The sequence below is a fragment of the Staurois parvus genome, unplaced genomic scaffold (assembly GCF_062004578.1).
Source record: "Staurois parvus isolate SC_StPar_1 unplaced genomic scaffold, SC_StPar_1.0 ptg000090l, whole genome shotgun sequence".
NCBI lineage: Eukaryota > Metazoa > Chordata > Amphibia > Anura > Ranidae > Staurois > Staurois parvus.
Genome location: NW_028317886.1, coordinates 15,811,464 through 15,829,965, shown reverse-complemented (window position 1 = coordinate 15,829,965; position 18,502 = coordinate 15,811,464). Strand labels below are relative to the sequence as shown.

Sequence of the window (18,502 nt, the reverse complement as noted above, 5' to 3'; positions counted from 1 at the left end):
ATGTGTAACACACCCAGTCTCTCCGAAAGAGAGCATAGCCAGGAATATTATTAGCCCAGTCATGTGAAGACTGAAGCCAAGATTCAGCAATATCAATTAAATCATAGTTCTCTTCATGCACCAACGCTCCCCTAGGTGATGATTTTTAGTGATAGGTTCTCGTTAATGAGACATTCAGGGTCTAAACGACCCTGGATGTCTCCTCTGGGCTGCACTGAATGTATTGCAATGCAGATGGCATTGCAATACATTCCTTACTGGCTAGAATAGTGACAGGGTGACCCTGAAGTGGCCTCCATATATGTTGATTTACAGGTTACATTAAGAAGGAGAGGACGTGTGTCTGCTCTCAACCCTCCCTCCCCTCCACCCGTCTTGTAAGCCCTGGGCCCGCAGATAGGCAAGCGGAGCCCAAAATGCATGGCAACCACCCGACTGCTTTCACTTGACAGGCGGGGGTCTGCTTGTGAGTACACAATCCCAGTGCTACCGGATTGTGTGTAAACCCCTCCGTTGTCAGGTCAGTACAATGTATGGACCTGGCAGCGAAAGTGCTAAGGGGGATGATTAAACAAAACCTGTACCTATTCCCTATACGCACTGCACACATATAGTGCCTTGAACCCACAACATATCGTTAATAGTGACAAAGAAAGAAATGCCATGGCATCAGTGTGAGGAAAAACTGTCCTTGCATTGTTGGTGTCAATGGAAATAAAAAATGTCCCTGCGTTGGTGGGATCACTGGAAGTAAAAAATGCCTCTGCATTGATGTCGATGGGAGAAAAAGAAGCAGGACAAAGATGGGGGGAAGTTGGTGGTGGGGGTAGGCAGTACAGAGGGGTCAGTTAATGGTGGGGACAGGCAGTACAGAGGGGAAGTTGATCGTGGGGACAGGCAGTATGGAGAGGACAGTTTTATGGTGTGGACTGACATATAAAGGGGCATGTAATAGTGGAGAACAAGCAGTACAGAGATTAGGAGAAAGTAGTACATACAAGTTCCATCACCCCCTCCCCCCCCCCAATAAGTCTCAGTTGAACCCAATCATTGCCCCCACACTTAAGCCTCCCTTGGGTTCTGGCCCACCCAACAGTTGGTAGCAGATTTGGAGTCCATTTATGGGCTGTAGGACTGCTCTCTCTCCAGCCCTGGTTTATATAGGTTTGGAGTTCCTTGCTGCCAATCCACCCAAAACCATTGCAGGCCCCTCCCCACTCTCATCTCCCAGGCCATGCTGTCTAATCAAGCAGCAGGGAGGAGAGAGATCCAGTATGGCATCCACTGTGTCCCGGCTGTAAACATAGGGGAAACACTAATAAAAACATTGTTTGTTTTTTAGCTAAAAATGAGGTGGAAAAGTAGTGTGCCTACTTTGTATGTAGTTTCAGTTCCAAACATGATCTGCATCTATGTTATTTTATGTTCTGCTGCAGGTAATGGAATTTTACTGCCAGTCATGTGAGACTGCTATGTGCCAAGACTGTACTGGAGGGGAGCATGCCGAGCACCCCACAGTTCCACTCAAAGATGTGGTGGAACAACATAAGGCAGCGCTGCAGGCTCAGCTAGATGCTGTTAAGAAAAGGTACTGTAATGAATCTTTATTCCATCTTCTAATGTACCAGCATAGCTTGATTAATGAGCATTGGGTATTAAGTAATTGCACATGACTCAAAGACAGCCAAGGAGAAAAATACAACACTATAATACCGCAAGGCGTGCTTACAATAGACAGTTTATTGCAGTATCTTAAATCTTAAAAAATGTCTCTGCAATTGAAGCATAATGACAGTATTAAGCTTTGTTTACAGCGGGGTGGCAAGGGATTGCTTTTCAGAAGGGCAGTAGAGACTGTCACCTATGTAAATGTGGAATTATAGTTCGCCCTGACTTCTGTTACTTTTGCTGGACACATTGATGTGTGTGTGTGCAATCCCTTTGTACGCCTTGTTTCTGTTAGTGTTAATGTCCTTTTATATTCCCCCATTTGACAGTATGCGGGTTAGGAAGGTGGCTGCTCAGGACTGAGCACTTCATCCTAGGTGGAAAAAGAGAGAGCCACATGCTCCCACATACCCAGAAGTATCAAGTATTTCTGAGGGATACAGTAGTGAAGGAGCATGGCGAAAACGAGCATTAGTGGATATGAGAGCTTTGTTTTTGGGAGAACTTGTCACTTTTTCCTGAATGGGTAAAATGACAGATTCCCTTTTTATGTATAAAAGGGAAACTCAGGATACAGAGATAGGGACATACTCAAATTTTACAGGAAATATTTTTAAGCTGCCATAGCCTAATGGAACTTATGAGTTACGTTTCATAAGGTACTAAGTTTGAATTGTCCAGATGTGGGAGAAGTTTACTTTAAACGTATTTTAGTTTTTAAATTGTAATTTTCACATAATTTTATGTCCTGCTTATTTTTGTTGCACATGATATATTTCTTATAGAGATTTATGTAACATGTTTAGGTTACCAGAAATAGACTCGGCCCTTCATGTTGTGTCTGAAATCATCAATCAGCTAGCTACACAAAAGTCAAGCATTGTAGATGAAATCCATTCCACTTTTGAGGACTTACAGAAAACACTAAATGTGCGGAAGAGTGTCTTACTCATGGAACTGGAAGTGAACTATGGACTGAAACATAAAGTGAGTGTTTACTTATTCCTTATCGGGAAAGGCATGTTGCTCAGTATACTTTTAACTAGCAAAACATAAAGGAGGGGCAAGCTTTGGTTACTGGTCTACAAAAACATTGCATGATCTATTTCATTGCAGGCTACTTATCGTGTATTATCCAATCATTCTGTCCTTTAACTATCGCTTAGATTTTATTGGTTATGCTGATTCGCTGAGTAATAGGTACAACCTGTACTTTCCCCATAGGTCCTCCAGGCACAGCTGGACACGTTAATTGAAGGCCAGGAAAGTATAAAAAGTTGTAGCACTTTTACAGCACAAGCACTCAACCATGGAACGGAAACAGAAGTCTTGCTAGTGAAAAAGCAAATGAGCGACAAACTGAACGAGTTGGCTGAGCAGGACTTTCCATTACATCCTCATGAAAATGACCAGTTGGACTTTATAGTTGAAACTGAAGGACTAAAAAAATCTATACACAACCTTGGGACGATACTTACTACAAATGCTGTGGCTTCTGAAACAGTGGCCACAGGTGAAGGATTAAGGCAGAGTGTGGTTGGTCAGCCTATGTCTGTTACAATTACCACAAAGGACAAAGACGGAGAACTCTGTAAAACTGGCAGTGCCTACATTTCTGCTGAGCTGTGCACCCCCGATGGGAGTATAACAGATGGAGAAATATTAGACAATAAGAATGGCACCTATGAGTATTTGTATACAATTCCAAAGGAGGGTGATTTCACGCTTTCTTTGAGACTGTATGATCAGCATATTAAAGGAAGTCCTTTTAAGCTGAAAGTAGTGAAGTCTGCAGATGTGTCACCTACAACAGAAGGTGTAAAACGGAGGGTAAAATCTCCAGGCAGTGGACACGTAAAACAGAAAGCTGTGAAGAGGCCAGCAAGTATGTATAGCACGGGTAAAAGGAAAGAAAACCCCATAGAAGATGACCTGATATTCCGAGTTGGTAAGTTGAGTATCTCCTATAGATTCCAAGCCTTTACTCAGTGTGGTCATGTTTTATGTATTTTATTAAATATACTTTTTAGTGTTATGAAATGTCAACTCCAGGTTGATATAAAGGACACAAATAAATGCAGCCCTGTATTTATTAATACATTCACATGTGTACAGTTTAAAGACTATAACGTTTTGTTTTTTTTACAGTAGTCAGTTCCTGTTTTGACTAAGTACAAAGTAGTACTTTGAGATTGATTTACTAAAACCAGAGAGTGGAAAATCTGGTGCATAGGAAGTAATTGGCTTTAATTTATCAACCCTTAAAGTGATATTAAAGGCATTTTTTTTTTAAATAACAAGCATGTCATACTTACCTGCTCTGTGCAGTGGTTTTGCACAGACCAGCCCTGATCCTCCTTTTATCGGATCCCCTGCCAGCACTCCTGGCCCACTCCCTCCTGCTGAGTGCCCCCAGAGCAAGCAGCTTGCCATGGGGGCACCCAAGCAAGCTCACTCCCAAGCCACACACAGAGCTTCAGCTCAGCCCCGCTCCTTTACAACCACTTTAATTGAACAAGCAGATGTTAGAAACTCATTGACTACCATGCACAGCTGCACCAGATTTTGCACTTTCCAGTTTTAGTAAATCAACCCATTTGTTCCATCTTCTAGGTGCCCTGTAACGCTAGCTGCAGTGTCAGACAGGGCGCTTCCCTTGACATATGGCTGCCCAGCACTGCAACTAGCAAGGAGATGGCTGCTTTGCTAGTGAGTGTTTATCTTAGACTGCAAGCACTTGCCCAAGGTGAGCACCAGCAAAAAGAATGCAGGGGGAGGTAAGGCTTGTAAGGCACTCGCTTGTGAAGCAGCTGTATCCCTGCTAGCTGTGGTGTTGGGTTGCTGTGCACCAAGTGGGGGGCACTTTGTCTGACATTGCAGCTAGCATCAGAGGGCGCCTAGGAAGATGGGACAAAGTACTACACATACTTTGTCCCATAAAGAGTTGAATACTGTAAAAAAAAAAAAGATATTTCTTTAAAATGAGAAGAATATAGGTTGACTTGGGATTAGCTTCTTGCAAATCCTTGTACAGCAGCATATGAGAGGGAGTGCCAGGACTGGGAACCAATAAAATGTGAGGGCAAATCCAAAATTTTGAGTTGCCACCAGGACAGGAATAGAGGGGATATCTTCCAATATAAACACTTGTTCCCTTGACAACTGCCTAAGAGGTAGTTTCCCTCACACTGGAAGGGGATCCTCTCAATTCTTGTTGAGTCCACAAGACAGGAAATGAAGGGGAATCTATCTAAAAAGACACAGATGGCAAAAAAACTGACAGTGGTTTTAACTCTGCTGTGCTTTATCCAAAATAGGAAAAAAAGTTTTGGCTTCAAATATACTTTACCTGTAAGTGGTGTCACCTGTCTGTGCATAGTTATGGAGCTGTATATATGTTAGGACTCGATGTGCAAAAATACAAATGCTTTGGGAGGTAAAAAGCTTCCATATACAGTATGTGTTTCATCTGTATATTTATTTGTTTACATGAAATTGAACTTTGAGCTTGAAAATGTATAGCAAACTATGCAAAGTTAACTATAGAGTTTTCTGTATCTATCAATGGCCAAGGGGCCCACACAAGACAACATTTGTTTATTTCTGTAGGAATGATGAGACTATTGGATTATTGTTTCCTTCCAATATGCATATGTTTGGTTACAGGCAGCATCTCATAGGTTGTAATGCATGTAACAGAGTCTGTGCTGATAGGAAATGTACTAATCTAATATAAAACCGATGCCTTCCTAATGCCAGGAAGATATGAATAGAGGCAAAGCTGGACATCTGTCCAACTCATTATCTTCTGCATATGAAGTAAGGTTTTTACTAAAACTTTAAAAAATATTTAACTTCCTTAAATTCACAAAACACTGATTCCTAATGAATCAGTGCTCTCAATGACACAAGTATGGTAATATTTGGCACTTGAAAGCAAATTCTATTTCTGTGAGCTGGGTCTGTATGTTTTCATGGTCATGATAGAGCTGGTAGTTACTGTAGGTTGCCTTCAACTGGACTTTTTATTCAGTAAGGCTAAACACATTTCACCCCTCATCCAAGTAGCTTCCTCAGCACTAATGAATGTAAAGAACATACCCCAGCATCAACAACTACATGGAAGCTGGGACCACAGTTTGATATTGAACACGTGCCATTGAGACTCATGTGATAACAATGACCTCTAATCAGTGTGTCCGCTTTTCTCATTGGTGATCCTTATAGGGTGATTTATGACCTTTTGCTAGGTCTGGTCCATTAAAGCGGAATTCCAGGAATACAGCCACTTTGCAAAATCTGTTGGCTTAGTATGGGTTAAGTCCAATGAGGTACATACCACCTGTGGAAATGTCTTTTTAATCTACATCTGACAGCTATACTCCTGATGCTCAGTAACACTGTCACTACATTCTTGGTGCTCTGACAGGAGAAACCCTTCTCATACAACAGCAGCAGCTCTGCCCGTCCTTTTCTTCTGTTGCCCATTCACAGAATGAAAACAATCTGAGATCCTAGCCTCCTGTGTCCTGAAAATTAGTGTGAAACTTATGTTAATATGCAGAGCTGTTGCCACGGCTAGACCGAAGGGTAAATAGAAGAGGTGGCTGCCTTGAGTGCTTCAGCAGGAGATGGATGGAAAAAGGGAAGAACCTGTAACCTTTTCTGCTGAAGTTCTAAAATGGCTCATAACTGTAAAAATGGGTCTAGACCAGTGGTGGGCAACCTTTTTTTTCAACTGAGCCAAATCTCGCCAAAACCACGATTGAAATTTATTTTGAGAGCCACATTTTTAAAACTGAAAATACATCCCCCATATAGTAATTCATCCCCCATATAGTAATTCATCCCCCATATAGTAATTCATCCTCCATATAGTAATTCATCCCCCATAGTAATTCATCCCCCATATAGTAATTCATCCCCCCTATGCTCCGTGCGTTCCTCTCGCCGTGTTCCCGCGCCGTTCCGGTCTTCAGGGCGGACTGTGAGAGGAGAGGAGTTCGTCACGCTGCCCTGCCTACATCCTGACAGCCAATGTTTGCCACGCTCCGCAGGCCGGATTAAAAGGTCCGCCGGGCCGTAGTTTGCCCATTGCTGGGCTAGCTGCAGAGTCCTGACTTTTGGGGCGGCCGCCCGAGAGGAGGGAGGGGAGCTGGCGCCCGGCACACAGAAGAGCCGCATTAAAGTGTGCAAAGAGCCGCATGTGGCTCCCGAGCCGCGGCTTGCCGACCACTGGTCTAGACACACAGGTCTTATTTACTGTCAACAAGTTATAACATGTCATAGGTGTTTCATCTATTAGCTCCCCCTTATTGTTGATATTCCACATTTTTTCTTTCATATAGGTACAAAAGGAAGAAACAAGGGAGAATTTACCAATCTTCAGGGTGTAGCTGCATCAACTAATGGAAAAATCTTGATTGCAGATAGCAACAACCAGTGTGTCCAGGTACCGTAAAGAAAAATATCAGTGTGGCTCTGGGTTTCCAAAGACATGAGATTGCTACTGATCTGGACAAAAACATCTCATATTATAAGTGCTGTAAAGTGGACATGTTATGTTGTAAAATGAGTACTGATGCTGCGGTGATGCCTGCATACAGTGTAGCTATAAGCATTTTTAAAGCAGCTCTTGATTCTTGAACCCCAACCAGAGTTAAATGTTGCCCCCTTTCTTTCAATAGTCCAGTGAAATAAAGTCAGTGGTCAGAAGAGGTTCTGGCATGGGGCTATTGGGATGTTGAGCATTGAAGCAGGGTTTAAACTCAAGGAGTTGATCTCTGTGCTGGTTTGAGATAGAAATTCAATCCTGGAATACAGCCATGTCCTTTCAAATTTACCCACACACCCCCTTCCCACGTACTCAAGTTTCTCCCTTACCAACATGCTATTAACTACTTTCAACCAATCTATGTGGAAGGAGGTGGCAGGGGGGCTATCTATTTTTGAGCAATTAGCTTTCTGGCTTGATAGAGACACCCCAACACCGCTACTTGAGCTAGAAAGGGGGCCAGTTGGCAATCCATATAACCCAGTACACATAATTTGGTTCTACTGGAAAATTAGTTCCAAATATCAAACGTATTGTACCCACCACATCTATCCAATACCAATACAATTTTGGGCATCTCCAGATGGATCACCACAGATGAATCTCCACATTTTGGGCATAATGCATCTAGATGTCTCTCAAACAGGAAAAATGTCCTTGGTGTATAGTATGCCTTATGTATTACATAGATCTAGGCCAATATTTTTTTTACAGGAACAGAGATATTCGCCCTACTAACTTAAAGATATAATTCCACTACTCATCTGTCAGTTCCCTACATTCTCTACTCATTTTGCTCAACATGGAAGATCCACATCTTCTTCCAATACTGCTAGGTGTATGCTGGCATACAGTTTTGATATCAACCCTTTAGTGAAATTGGCTCTAACTAGAGCTCCGAAGAGAGGAGCATTGCCCCATTCCAACCCTCCTGTTTGAACTGTCAGTGCATGCCTTATCTTCAAATATTGATAAAAGCATTTATTTGACAGGCCAAACTCTTCTCTTAACTCCTCAAAAGTTTTCAATGTCCTAGCAGTATATGAGTCACATAAATCCCTTTAGCTTCCAATTGTTAAAATTGTGTAGCCAATCCAGCTCTGATAAAATGTTTTTTTGTCCCATATTGGGGTATACTGTAAACCCTGTATAATGAAGCATAGCGTGTGTTAATCGCCATAGCCTCATCAACAGATGGACTGTAGCGAATTGTGGCTGCCTCCAATGATTCAACTAATGTAGGATGTGAAGTACAGCCCAACAATGCCCGGGTGCTATACCAAGCTGGACACTCTTCCTATGCACAACCCTGTAGATATTGGAATTGGGCTGCCACAAAATAGCTCCACGGATTTGGTAGGGCCAATCCTCCCCTATCTTTTGGCAGCTGCAGCACCTGGAGGCGCAGTCTAGCCTGTCTCTGCTTGCACACCAAATCCTTAAATAATGTATCTATCTTTCTAAACCAGACCCCATTACCCACATTGGAGAATTGTGCAAAACATAAAGAGGTTGGGGCATCCACATCATCTTAATTAAAATAGATCAACCCACTACTGACAAGGGGAGGCAACACACCGTATTTAAAAAGTTTTTTAATTTTTGTTCCTTGCAAGTGTACTGTATGTTTATTGTGAAATGTTTGCTTCAAGATCACTTGGTGGGACTTCTTTTTTTGGACCACATGTTTGATTTGTGCATTGATTTTTTTCAGCTTACCCTTTCAGAGCCACATCTGTTTTGTGATCTGAAACACAAGAAGGTGCGGTCTTTGTATGTTTCTGTTTGCATTGAAACATATGACATATAGGTATAATGTGGAGCTCCATTACTAGTTACTTGGGCATACTAGTTTGTTTATACAGTTAGGTCCATATATATTTGGACACAGGCACAATTTTGTTCAGGTATTTACCAAAACATATTCAAGCTATAGTTATATAATGGATATAGGCTGAAAGTGCACACTCTCAGGTTTAATTTGAGGGTATGCACATCCAAATTGGAGGAAAGGTTTAGGAATTACAGCTCTTAAGAGTAGTCATTCCCCCTTTTTCAAGGGACAAAAAGTAGTTGGACAATTGAATCAAGAGCTGTTTCATGGTCAGGTGTGGGCTACTTCTTTGTTATTTCTTCATCAATTAAGCAGGTAAAAGGTCTGGAGTTGATTCTAAGTGTGGTATTCGCACTTGGAATCTATTGCTGTGAACCTACATCAAGCTGTCCATACAAGTGAAACAGGCCATTGAAAGGCTTCAAAAACAAAACAAATCCATCAGAGAGATAGCAGCAACATTAGGAGTGGCCAAATCAACAGTTTGGTACATTCCAAGGAAAGAAGAATGCACTGGTGAGCTCAGCAACATAAAAAGGCTTGGACGTCCATGGAAGACAACAGTGGTGGATGATTGCGGGATCCTCTCTATGGTAAAGAAAAACCCATTCACAACATCCAGACAAGTGAAGGACAATCTCCAGGAGGTGGGTGTATCATTGTCAAAGTCTACAATCAAGAGGAGACTTCATGAGAGCAAATACAGAGGGTTCACCGCAAGGTGCAAACCATTCATAAGCCTGAAGAATAGAAAAGCCAGATTAGACTTTGCCAAAAAAAGCCAGACCAGTTCTGGAAAAGCATTCTTTGGACAGATGAAACTAAGATTAATCTGGTCCAGAATGACGGAAAGAAAAAAGTGCGGAGAAGGCTTGGAACAGCTCATGATCCAAAGCACACAATGTCATCTGTAAAACATGGTGGAGACAGTGTGATGGCATGGGCATGCATGGCTTGCAGTGGTACTGGGTCATTGGTGTTTATTGATGAACTGACAGAAGACAGAAGCAGCTGGATTAATTCTGCAGTGTTTAGAGAGACACTGTCAGCCCAGATTCAGCCAAATGCAGAAAAGTTGATTGGACGGCGCTTCACAGTACACATGGACAATGATCCAAACACACACTGCAAAAGCAACCCAGGAGCTTTTGAAGGAAAAGAAGTGGAATATTCTGCAATGGCCGAGTCAATCACCTGATCTCAACCCAACTGAGCATGCATTTTACTTGATGGAAGGCAAAACTAAAGGTAGAAAGACCCACAAACAAAGAACAACCGAAGACTGCTGCAATTAGAGCCTGGCAAAGCATCAGAAAGGAGGAATCCCAGTCGTTGGTAATGTATGAAAATTGTGCCTGTGTCCAAATATATATGGACCTAACTGTATATTGCTTTGTAATAGAGCAGCACAGGATGTGGACACATTTCAAAGTTTGAGCTCACAAACCAATGAGTGGAAATTTCCACTGTATTCTCAGGCTTGCTTACACAGCTGAAGGTAATCAAATTTAAATCTCAAATTATGTTAGAAAAACACTTTCTGTGACCTTTTTGGGCTTACGCAAATCCCCTCACTTATGAAGTACATATTCATTCTGCCATTGCGGATTCAATGATTTCTTGTTTACTCTCTAAACCTTCTGCAGAGGGCAGCCTATCGGCTGCAAGATAGTAGGTTCATTTGGATGACAGGGTCACTTTAATAGTTGTTTAATATCTAACTGACTATCTAACAAAAATCATTTAAATGTAAATTTCATTGTAATACTTATTTTAAAGACAAGCTAGATCATTGTAAGATAGAAGTCTATAACTACTTTTATGGATGTATGAATCCATTTTAACTACAGCTGTACGTGTAATAACTAAATCTTTAGATAAAGACATGCATAGAAAGAAATGGCATACTAGCCCAAATTTGATCTTCTTTCTTGTCTGTTAGATCTTTTCAAACGATGGACAGTTTAAAAGTCGTTTTGGCATCCGCGGAAGGTCACCAGGCCAACTCCAGAGGCCAACAGGAGTCGCTGTTCACCCAAGTGGTGATATCATCATAGCAGATTACGACAACAAGTGGGTCAGCATATTTTCGTCTGATGGCAAATTTAAGGTAGGAGTTGATATAATATCACATTAATGTTGCTCTAATTGTTTGCACTGTAGATTCTGCTTTTACAGGTGGATGCCTTGAAATGGATTGTAGATGTATACATTCAAGAAAAGCATGAGTGAATGCCTAGCAAACATATATTTGAGTTTAATGCTGCAATAGAGATTTTGATAACCAGAATATATGTACTATAATTTGAAAGTTATAGACTATATAGTAACACATGTCATTTATAGCTATTGATAAAAATATGAACTGAATACTGGACCAGGTCAAATTTTATAACCTTTCCCTTGTATTAGTGACATTCACTATCCCTATATAGCCTTATTCACCAAATGAATTGACTATTAATTAGTAGATTAAAACGGGACTTTTAAGGTGCCCTCACACATGTACAACATGCAAGGTGGTTAAAACTTCATATGTTTTTATCCTTCTATATTTAAAAGTTGATCATTAGATCCTTTAAAGTGCATTCTCTTGTGGATCACAGGAGTACAGTTTATTCTGCACTCCTATGACCCATTTTCAGCTGACAGCAGGCTAAAGTTCGCTGTCGGCTGATGTCACTCAGCCGGTCCAGGCTGGGGAAAGATCTTGACCTCAGAGAGCCACTGAGAGCCTTAGTCAGCCACTCCCGCTCCCTCCACAGTGAGCGCTGGGTAGGGGGGCAGAGCAGACAGCGGTGACTAACAGTCACTGCTCTCTGCTCAGAGTGCCAGGAAGAACTGAGCGATCAAAGGTGTTTTCATCCAGCTAGGTAAGTATGATTTAAAAAGTAGTTGTGAACAGTTATAACTACAGGTGAAACTCAAAAAATTAGAATATCGTTCAAAAGTTCATTTATTTCAGTAATGCAACATAAAAGGTGAAACTAATATATGAGATAGACTCATTACATGCAAAGCAAGATACTTCAAGCTGTGATTTGTCATATTTGTGATGATTATGGCTTACAGCTCATGAAAACCCCAAATCCACAATCTCAGAAAATTAGAATATTACATGCACTCAATAAAACAAGGATTGTACATAGAACAATATCAGAACTCTGAAAAGTATAAGCATGCATATGTACTCAGTACTTGGGTTGGGCCCCTTTTGCAGCAATTACTGCCTCAATGCGGCGTTGCATGGAAGCTATCAGCCTGTGGCACTGCTGAGGTGTTATGGAAGACCAGGATGCTTTAATAGCGGCCTTCAGCTCTTCTGCATTGTTCGGTCTCATGTCTCTCATCTTTCTCTTGGCAATGCCCCATAGATTCTCTATGGGGTTCAGGTTAGGCAAGTTTGCTGGCCAATCAAGCACAGTAATCCCACGGTCATTGAACTAGGTTTTGGTGCTTTTGGCAGTGTGGGCAGGTGCCAAGTCCTGCTGGAAAATGCAGTCAGCATCCCCATAAAGCTCGTCTGCGGAAGGAAGCATGAAGTGCTCCAAAATCTCCTGGTAGACGGCTGCATTGACCCTGGACTTAATGAAGCACAGTGGACCAACACCAGCAGATGACATGGCTCCCCAAATCAACACAGACTGTGGAAACTTCACACTGGACTTCAAGCATCTTGCAGTGTGTGCCTCTCCATTCTTCCTCCATACTCTGGGTTCTTGGTTTCCAAATGAGATGCAAAAGCTGCTCTCATCAGAAAAGAGGACTTTGTACCACTGAGCAACAGACCAGGTCTGTTGTTCTTTAGCCCAGGTAAGACGCTTCTGATGTTGTTTGTTGTTCAGGAGCGGCTTGACAAGAAGAATACGACATTTGAAGCCCATGTCCAGGCTCCGTCTGTGTGTGGTGGATCTTGATGCACTGACTCCAGCCTCAGTCCACTCCTTGTGAAAGTCCCCAACACTTTTGAATGGCCTTTTCCTGACAATCCTCTCCAGGCTGCGGTCATCCCTGCTGCTTGTGCACCTTTTTCTTCCACACTTTTCCCTGCCACATAACTTTCTATTAATGTGCTTTGATACAGCACTTTGGGAACATCCAACTTCTTTTGCAATTACCTTTTGAGGCTTTCCCTCCTTATGGAGGGTGTCAATGATGGTTTTCTGCACAACTGTCAGGTCAGCAGTCTTTCCCATGATTGTGATTCCTACTGAACCAGACTGAGAGACCATTTAAAGGCTCAGGAACCCTTTGCAGGTGTTATAGTTTAATTAGCTCATTAGAGTGGGACACTTTGAGCCAAGAATATTGCACCTTTTCACAATATTCTAATTTTCTGAGATTGTGAATTTGGTGTTTTCATGAGCTGTAAGCCATAATCATCACAATTATGACAAATCACGGCTTGAACTATCTTGCGTTGCATGTAATGAGTCTATCTCATATATTAGTTTCACCTTTTAAGTTGCATTACTGAATTAAATGAACTTTTCCACGATATTCTAATTTTTGGAGTTTCACCTGTATGTAGGTACCATAACTGCATTTAACATTTCTGTCATGTGATCGTGCACCTCTTCTTCCTGATAATTGAGGGGGTTACAGGCAGGATACTGTGCAGACACAAAATGTGCTTGTTCCATAGTCTGTTCCCCCTGAGGCAAGATGCATGTTGTGCTTGAGCAGTGGACAAGAGGAAGGCTGTAGTTGGGAGGGAGTATGTGCCAGAGGTAGGCTGAGATTAGTTGTGTGTCTTCTGTGTCATGCTGTGTGTCTGCACAGTGTGCTGTACTTCTGAATGGACGGCCAAAGGATGAAAACTGACCACACAAGAACAAATCAGTTTCTGTGCTTTGTGTGGTCAGTTTAGAACAAGGAAGATAGGTAACTGGCAGGATCAACCAAATACTTTAGATCAATGCAATACATAAACATGATAAAGATTCTGGTTTATAAAATATACATATATGCAAAAACACACAGAAAATTTTTTTTAACATGCATTGAAATCATAAATTCAACTACAGTTAAAATAATTCTTTCACAGTTTGCCATCCTCGTCCCCACCCTTCAGCATATTACTCATATTTTTCCATCTTAAACTCAAAGTATTTTTCAGAATCTTGCCTGCTGGTAGCTGGGAAGGCGTGCAACAGTAGATCTACTATGCATTTTGTGCATTTAGGGACTCCTTCTTCTGTGACACCTCTAGAAGGGTTCATATGTATGTATAAAATAATTTTAAAGATTTTTTTCTTGGAATGTGCCCTCACACATGTATGACATGTACTGTGATTAAAATGTCCTATGTTTTAATTGTTACACTTACAATAATACAAAGAGTTTTTTCTTCAGATGGAAGGACCAGGTACTTGGGGTGGCTAGGTGTGGTGGTCCCCAAGTTCTTGGCCCTTCCATCTGAAGAAAAAACTCTTTGTATTATTGTATGTGTAACAATTAAAACATAGGAGATTTTAATCACATTGTATGTCCTATTTAGTATGTGTGAGGGCAACTTAAAAGTCCCACCTTTTTGGTCTTCTAATGTCTGTGCCAAACTGTGATCTCTCAGCAACTTTCATTTAAGTATACCTTAGCAATGTAATTGCATTGAATGTATGCGACTATTATGGGAATCTACAGCCTATGGTATACATAATATGATAATCTTTATGTAAAGATTCTTGATATTGAGTATTCACGTTTTACAATCTTTACTTCTGGGTATAGCTTTTAAATATGTATGTACAAGGGGGTAGCCATTTTTCATATTACATATGAAAGCTCTGCTTTCTGCCTAGCACTGCATTGTGATGTCTCTGTTGCTCATTCTCTGAGCAAGTCTGTGGGTCTGGGATGACCTGACTGCAAACAGACTCTTTATAAGGATTAATTTATCTAAAAATCATTACTACTGAACTCTGGGTAACAGTTAAAATAAGCTGCTCAAGACTTTAAAGCAGGAGGAATAAAAAGGTGATTGTTATGTGCTTCATTGGTGGTATTTATCTTTTTTTATAACAGACAAAAATTGGATCAGGAAAACTGATGGGTCCTAAGGGAGTTTCAGTAGATCGCAATGGACATATTATAGTGGTAGACAACAAAGCATGCTGTGTGTTCATCTTCCAGCCCAATGGGAAAATTGTGACCAGGTTTGGAAGTCGAGGAAATGGAGACAAGCAGTTTGCAGGTATGCTTCATGACAATATGTACACCTCCTTCTTCTGTGCAGTATTTCCTGCCATTGCTTGGATAATGCACACTAGTGACTATTTGCAGGAGGCATGTCACTTGGGTGAAATCCTGGGCACAGTCTTTTTTGTTTCTTTGTGCCTTCTTTTGACTGCTGCTATGTGACTGCACCTTTGCACCACTTTCTGTGTTCTGCTGGAGAACTGTACCAATGCTATCAAGACATTTTTGTTTTAGTTTATTCTATTAACTGGCAGCATTTACCGTAATAATGAAAGTGAGCTAGTTTCCTCGCCTTCCCTGAAGCATATCCATATATGTATCCAGGGTTTTTTCATCGGGAATGTGGAGGAACACAGTGCCGACACCTCCAGCACTGGATGTATGTAATGGCAAGAAGTGGTGGGGTGTGCTGGGGGGAGGGTTGATTGTTTCTGGCAGCTGGGGAATACATTTTTGTTGGAAAGGGGGGACTATTGTTGCTGAAGAGGTTTAATGTTACTGGTGGGGGATCTATTGTTCCTTGGGGGATCATAAGTTACTGGGAGGGATCTACTGTTGAGGGATGGAGTCTATTGTTACTGGCTGCTGAGAGATTTATTGTTGCTGGCAGGGTTCTTTTTTTTTTTTTTTAGACAAATCCATAATAAACCAATTTCTAATTTAATTTAATTTCTATTCCCCCTCCCCTTTTTTATCCTCCCGCCCTCCTCCCCGTATCTTCTTGGTCCTTTCCTTAACTTTTGTTCTTCTTTGTTAATCTCACTCGCTATTTACCCCTATTTTTCTTTGTCCTCTATCTTCCTTTTGTTTCCAATTTCTTGTTTGTTCCCCCCCCCCCATACTCCAACTACTTCTAAAAATCTTCTTGTTTTTTTAAATTATACCATCCCTCTTGACTTTTTCCATTTTGTATTCATCTATACGATACAGTTCTTCCATTCTGTGTGTATATATATATATATATATTCCACCCTGTCCATCCAGTCTTTTATTTTCTGGGGTTCTAATGTTTGCCAATATTTAGGAATCAGGCCTTTGGCTGCATTTACAAGATTAAACAAAATTGAATTTTTATATTGCTTCACCGAAAGCTCTGATTTATAAAATAGGCAATCCCACGGGTCCATCTGTATACTAATCTTCTGGATTTCTTGTATATATTGCATGATCTCCCTCCAAAACTCTTGTATTTTGGGACAGTCTTACCAGATATGTGCCATTGTGCCTTTACTCCCACATCTTCTCCAGCATTAAATTTAAACTTCTGGCCTTAATTTATGCATCACCTTGCGTGTAATATATCATCTTACTAGGCACTTATAATTAATTTCAACTATATTCATATTCACCGCCCCATGTGTTAAACTAAACATTTTTTTTTTGTTGCTCATTCAATTCATTTGTTCCAAGTTCCACTTCCCACTTCTCCAGAAATGTTGGGCATGTTAATCCCTCTATTTCAGTAAGTATTCTATATATCCTTGAGGTACTAGGTTTCTGTATTCCATTTATACTCAGCAGTTGCTCAAATGGATACATTTCATCCTCATTCCTTAGTGGTTGTAGAAGCTTTGCAACAAAATATCTTATTTGACAATATCGCCACTCATCCAGTGTGGAAAATATTTCCTTTTTACTCTTCAACTCGTGTAACGAATATAATACTCCTCTATCCACAATATCTTTTAAACGTGCATTTTTATCCAATATCCATTTCCCTGAAATATTGTAATTTCCTTGTGGGAAAAATCTAGTTCCCGCCAACGGAATTGACAGTTAATTAAATTTCCATTCCTTCTGCTTGTGTGTTTCATCCCAAATCCTAAATACATTCTGTGTCAAAGTGCTTGTGTCCTCATCCCAAGTGCGAAATTCCTGTGGTATACAAATAAACTTTTCTAATGGTGCCTTACTAAGTGCGCCTTCCATTCTTACTCAACTTCTCCCCTTTATATTGTGTATCCAATGAACAATTCGTGATAATAGCACTGAATTATATTACCTTCTGAAATCTGGCGTTTATTTATTACAGCACAAAACTTCATACTTAACTTTTTGATTTTTTGTTTGTCCACACATATCTAAGTATCATTTTTTTGAGAACCCTGAAGAAAGACCCGGGAAGGTATATTGGAATCATACTAAATTTGTATAACACTTTTGCTATTATGATCATCTTAACTATATTTTCCGACCAGTATTCCTGTAGACATTTTCCTAAGTTCATCTTTTATCTTATTTATTAATAGGATACAATTTTCCTGATACAAAATTTTTTATATGCAATGTTAATTTTATTCCCAAGTGCTTTAATTCTTTTTCTCTCCATTTAAAGGGGAACTCTTTTTGTAGAATTTGTTTCTCGGCCTTTGGAACGTTTATATTTAATATCTCACTTTTCAAATTAGCTCCCCATATTCTTTAAATTTTTTCATTAGGTTCTGTAATGTTAATCTGGGATTGTTAATATAAAACAGCATATCATCTGCATATACTGCCACTTTATGATCAACATCCCTTGTCCTCATTCCCCTAATATCTATACTATTTCTAACAGTTGCTAATAGCAGTTCCATGGAGATAACAAACAGCAACAGGGACAGGGGACATCGCTGTCTTGAGCCGTTATACATCTTAAAAAATTTTGATAATGAACCTTTTACCTTCACTGTAGCTGAGGGGACTCTATATAACTCTTTAATCCACTGTATCATTCTGGCTCTGATTCCTAGTGTTCTCAGCATATCAAACATAAATCCCCAGTCAACTCTATCAAAAGCTTTTTCAGCATCTACTGCCAGAATAATTCCCAGTTTCACTCCTCTTTCATTCTTTTGTAGGATAAGCAATGCTCTTAAACCATTATCCTTTCCCTCTCTATTCGGAATAAATCTCACTTGGTCTCAGCTTATCCAGCCAGACATCAGTTCTTTCATCCTGGTGGCTAATACCTTCACATATAATTTTGTATCAGTATTCAGCAAAGATATGGGTCTATATCTGGGACACTGAGACCAATCTTTCCCCTCCTTGGGTATTACTGTTATATATGCCTGTAAAAATTCATCCCTCATCTTTATCTGCTCTCCTAGTGCGTTCATATATGAACATAATTTAGGGACTAGGTTTTCTTTAAAATTCTTATAGTATCTTACAGTAAACCCATCAGGTCCAGGACTCCTTCCTACTGCTGTACTTTTTAATGCTAAGTTGACTTCTTCTATTAATATTGGATTATCCAAAGCTGC

General features: G+C 40.5%; 1 protein-coding gene across 6 annotated transcripts in view; it reads left to right on the top strand.

Annotated features, from left to right (window-relative positions):
- The window catches only part of TRIM2 (tripartite motif containing 2), a 185,303-nt gene that overhangs the window by 150,981 nt on the left and 15,820 nt on the right, over positions 1–18,502 (top strand). For all 6 annotated transcript variants that reach the window (XM_089670443.1, XM_089670445.1, XM_089670442.1 and 3 more), the window contains exons 4-9: positions 1,437–1,588; positions 2,475–2,655; positions 2,893–3,616; positions 7,017–7,120; positions 10,999–11,166; positions 15,081–15,249. In XM_089670443.1, the coding sequence (XP_089526569.1) occupies positions 1,437–1,588; positions 2,475–2,655; positions 2,893–3,616; positions 7,017–7,120; positions 10,999–11,166; positions 15,081–15,249 (1,498 nt within the window). The remainder of the gene's footprint in view (positions 1–1,436; positions 1,589–2,474; positions 2,656–2,892; positions 3,617–7,016; positions 7,121–10,998; positions 11,167–15,080; positions 15,250–18,502) is intronic.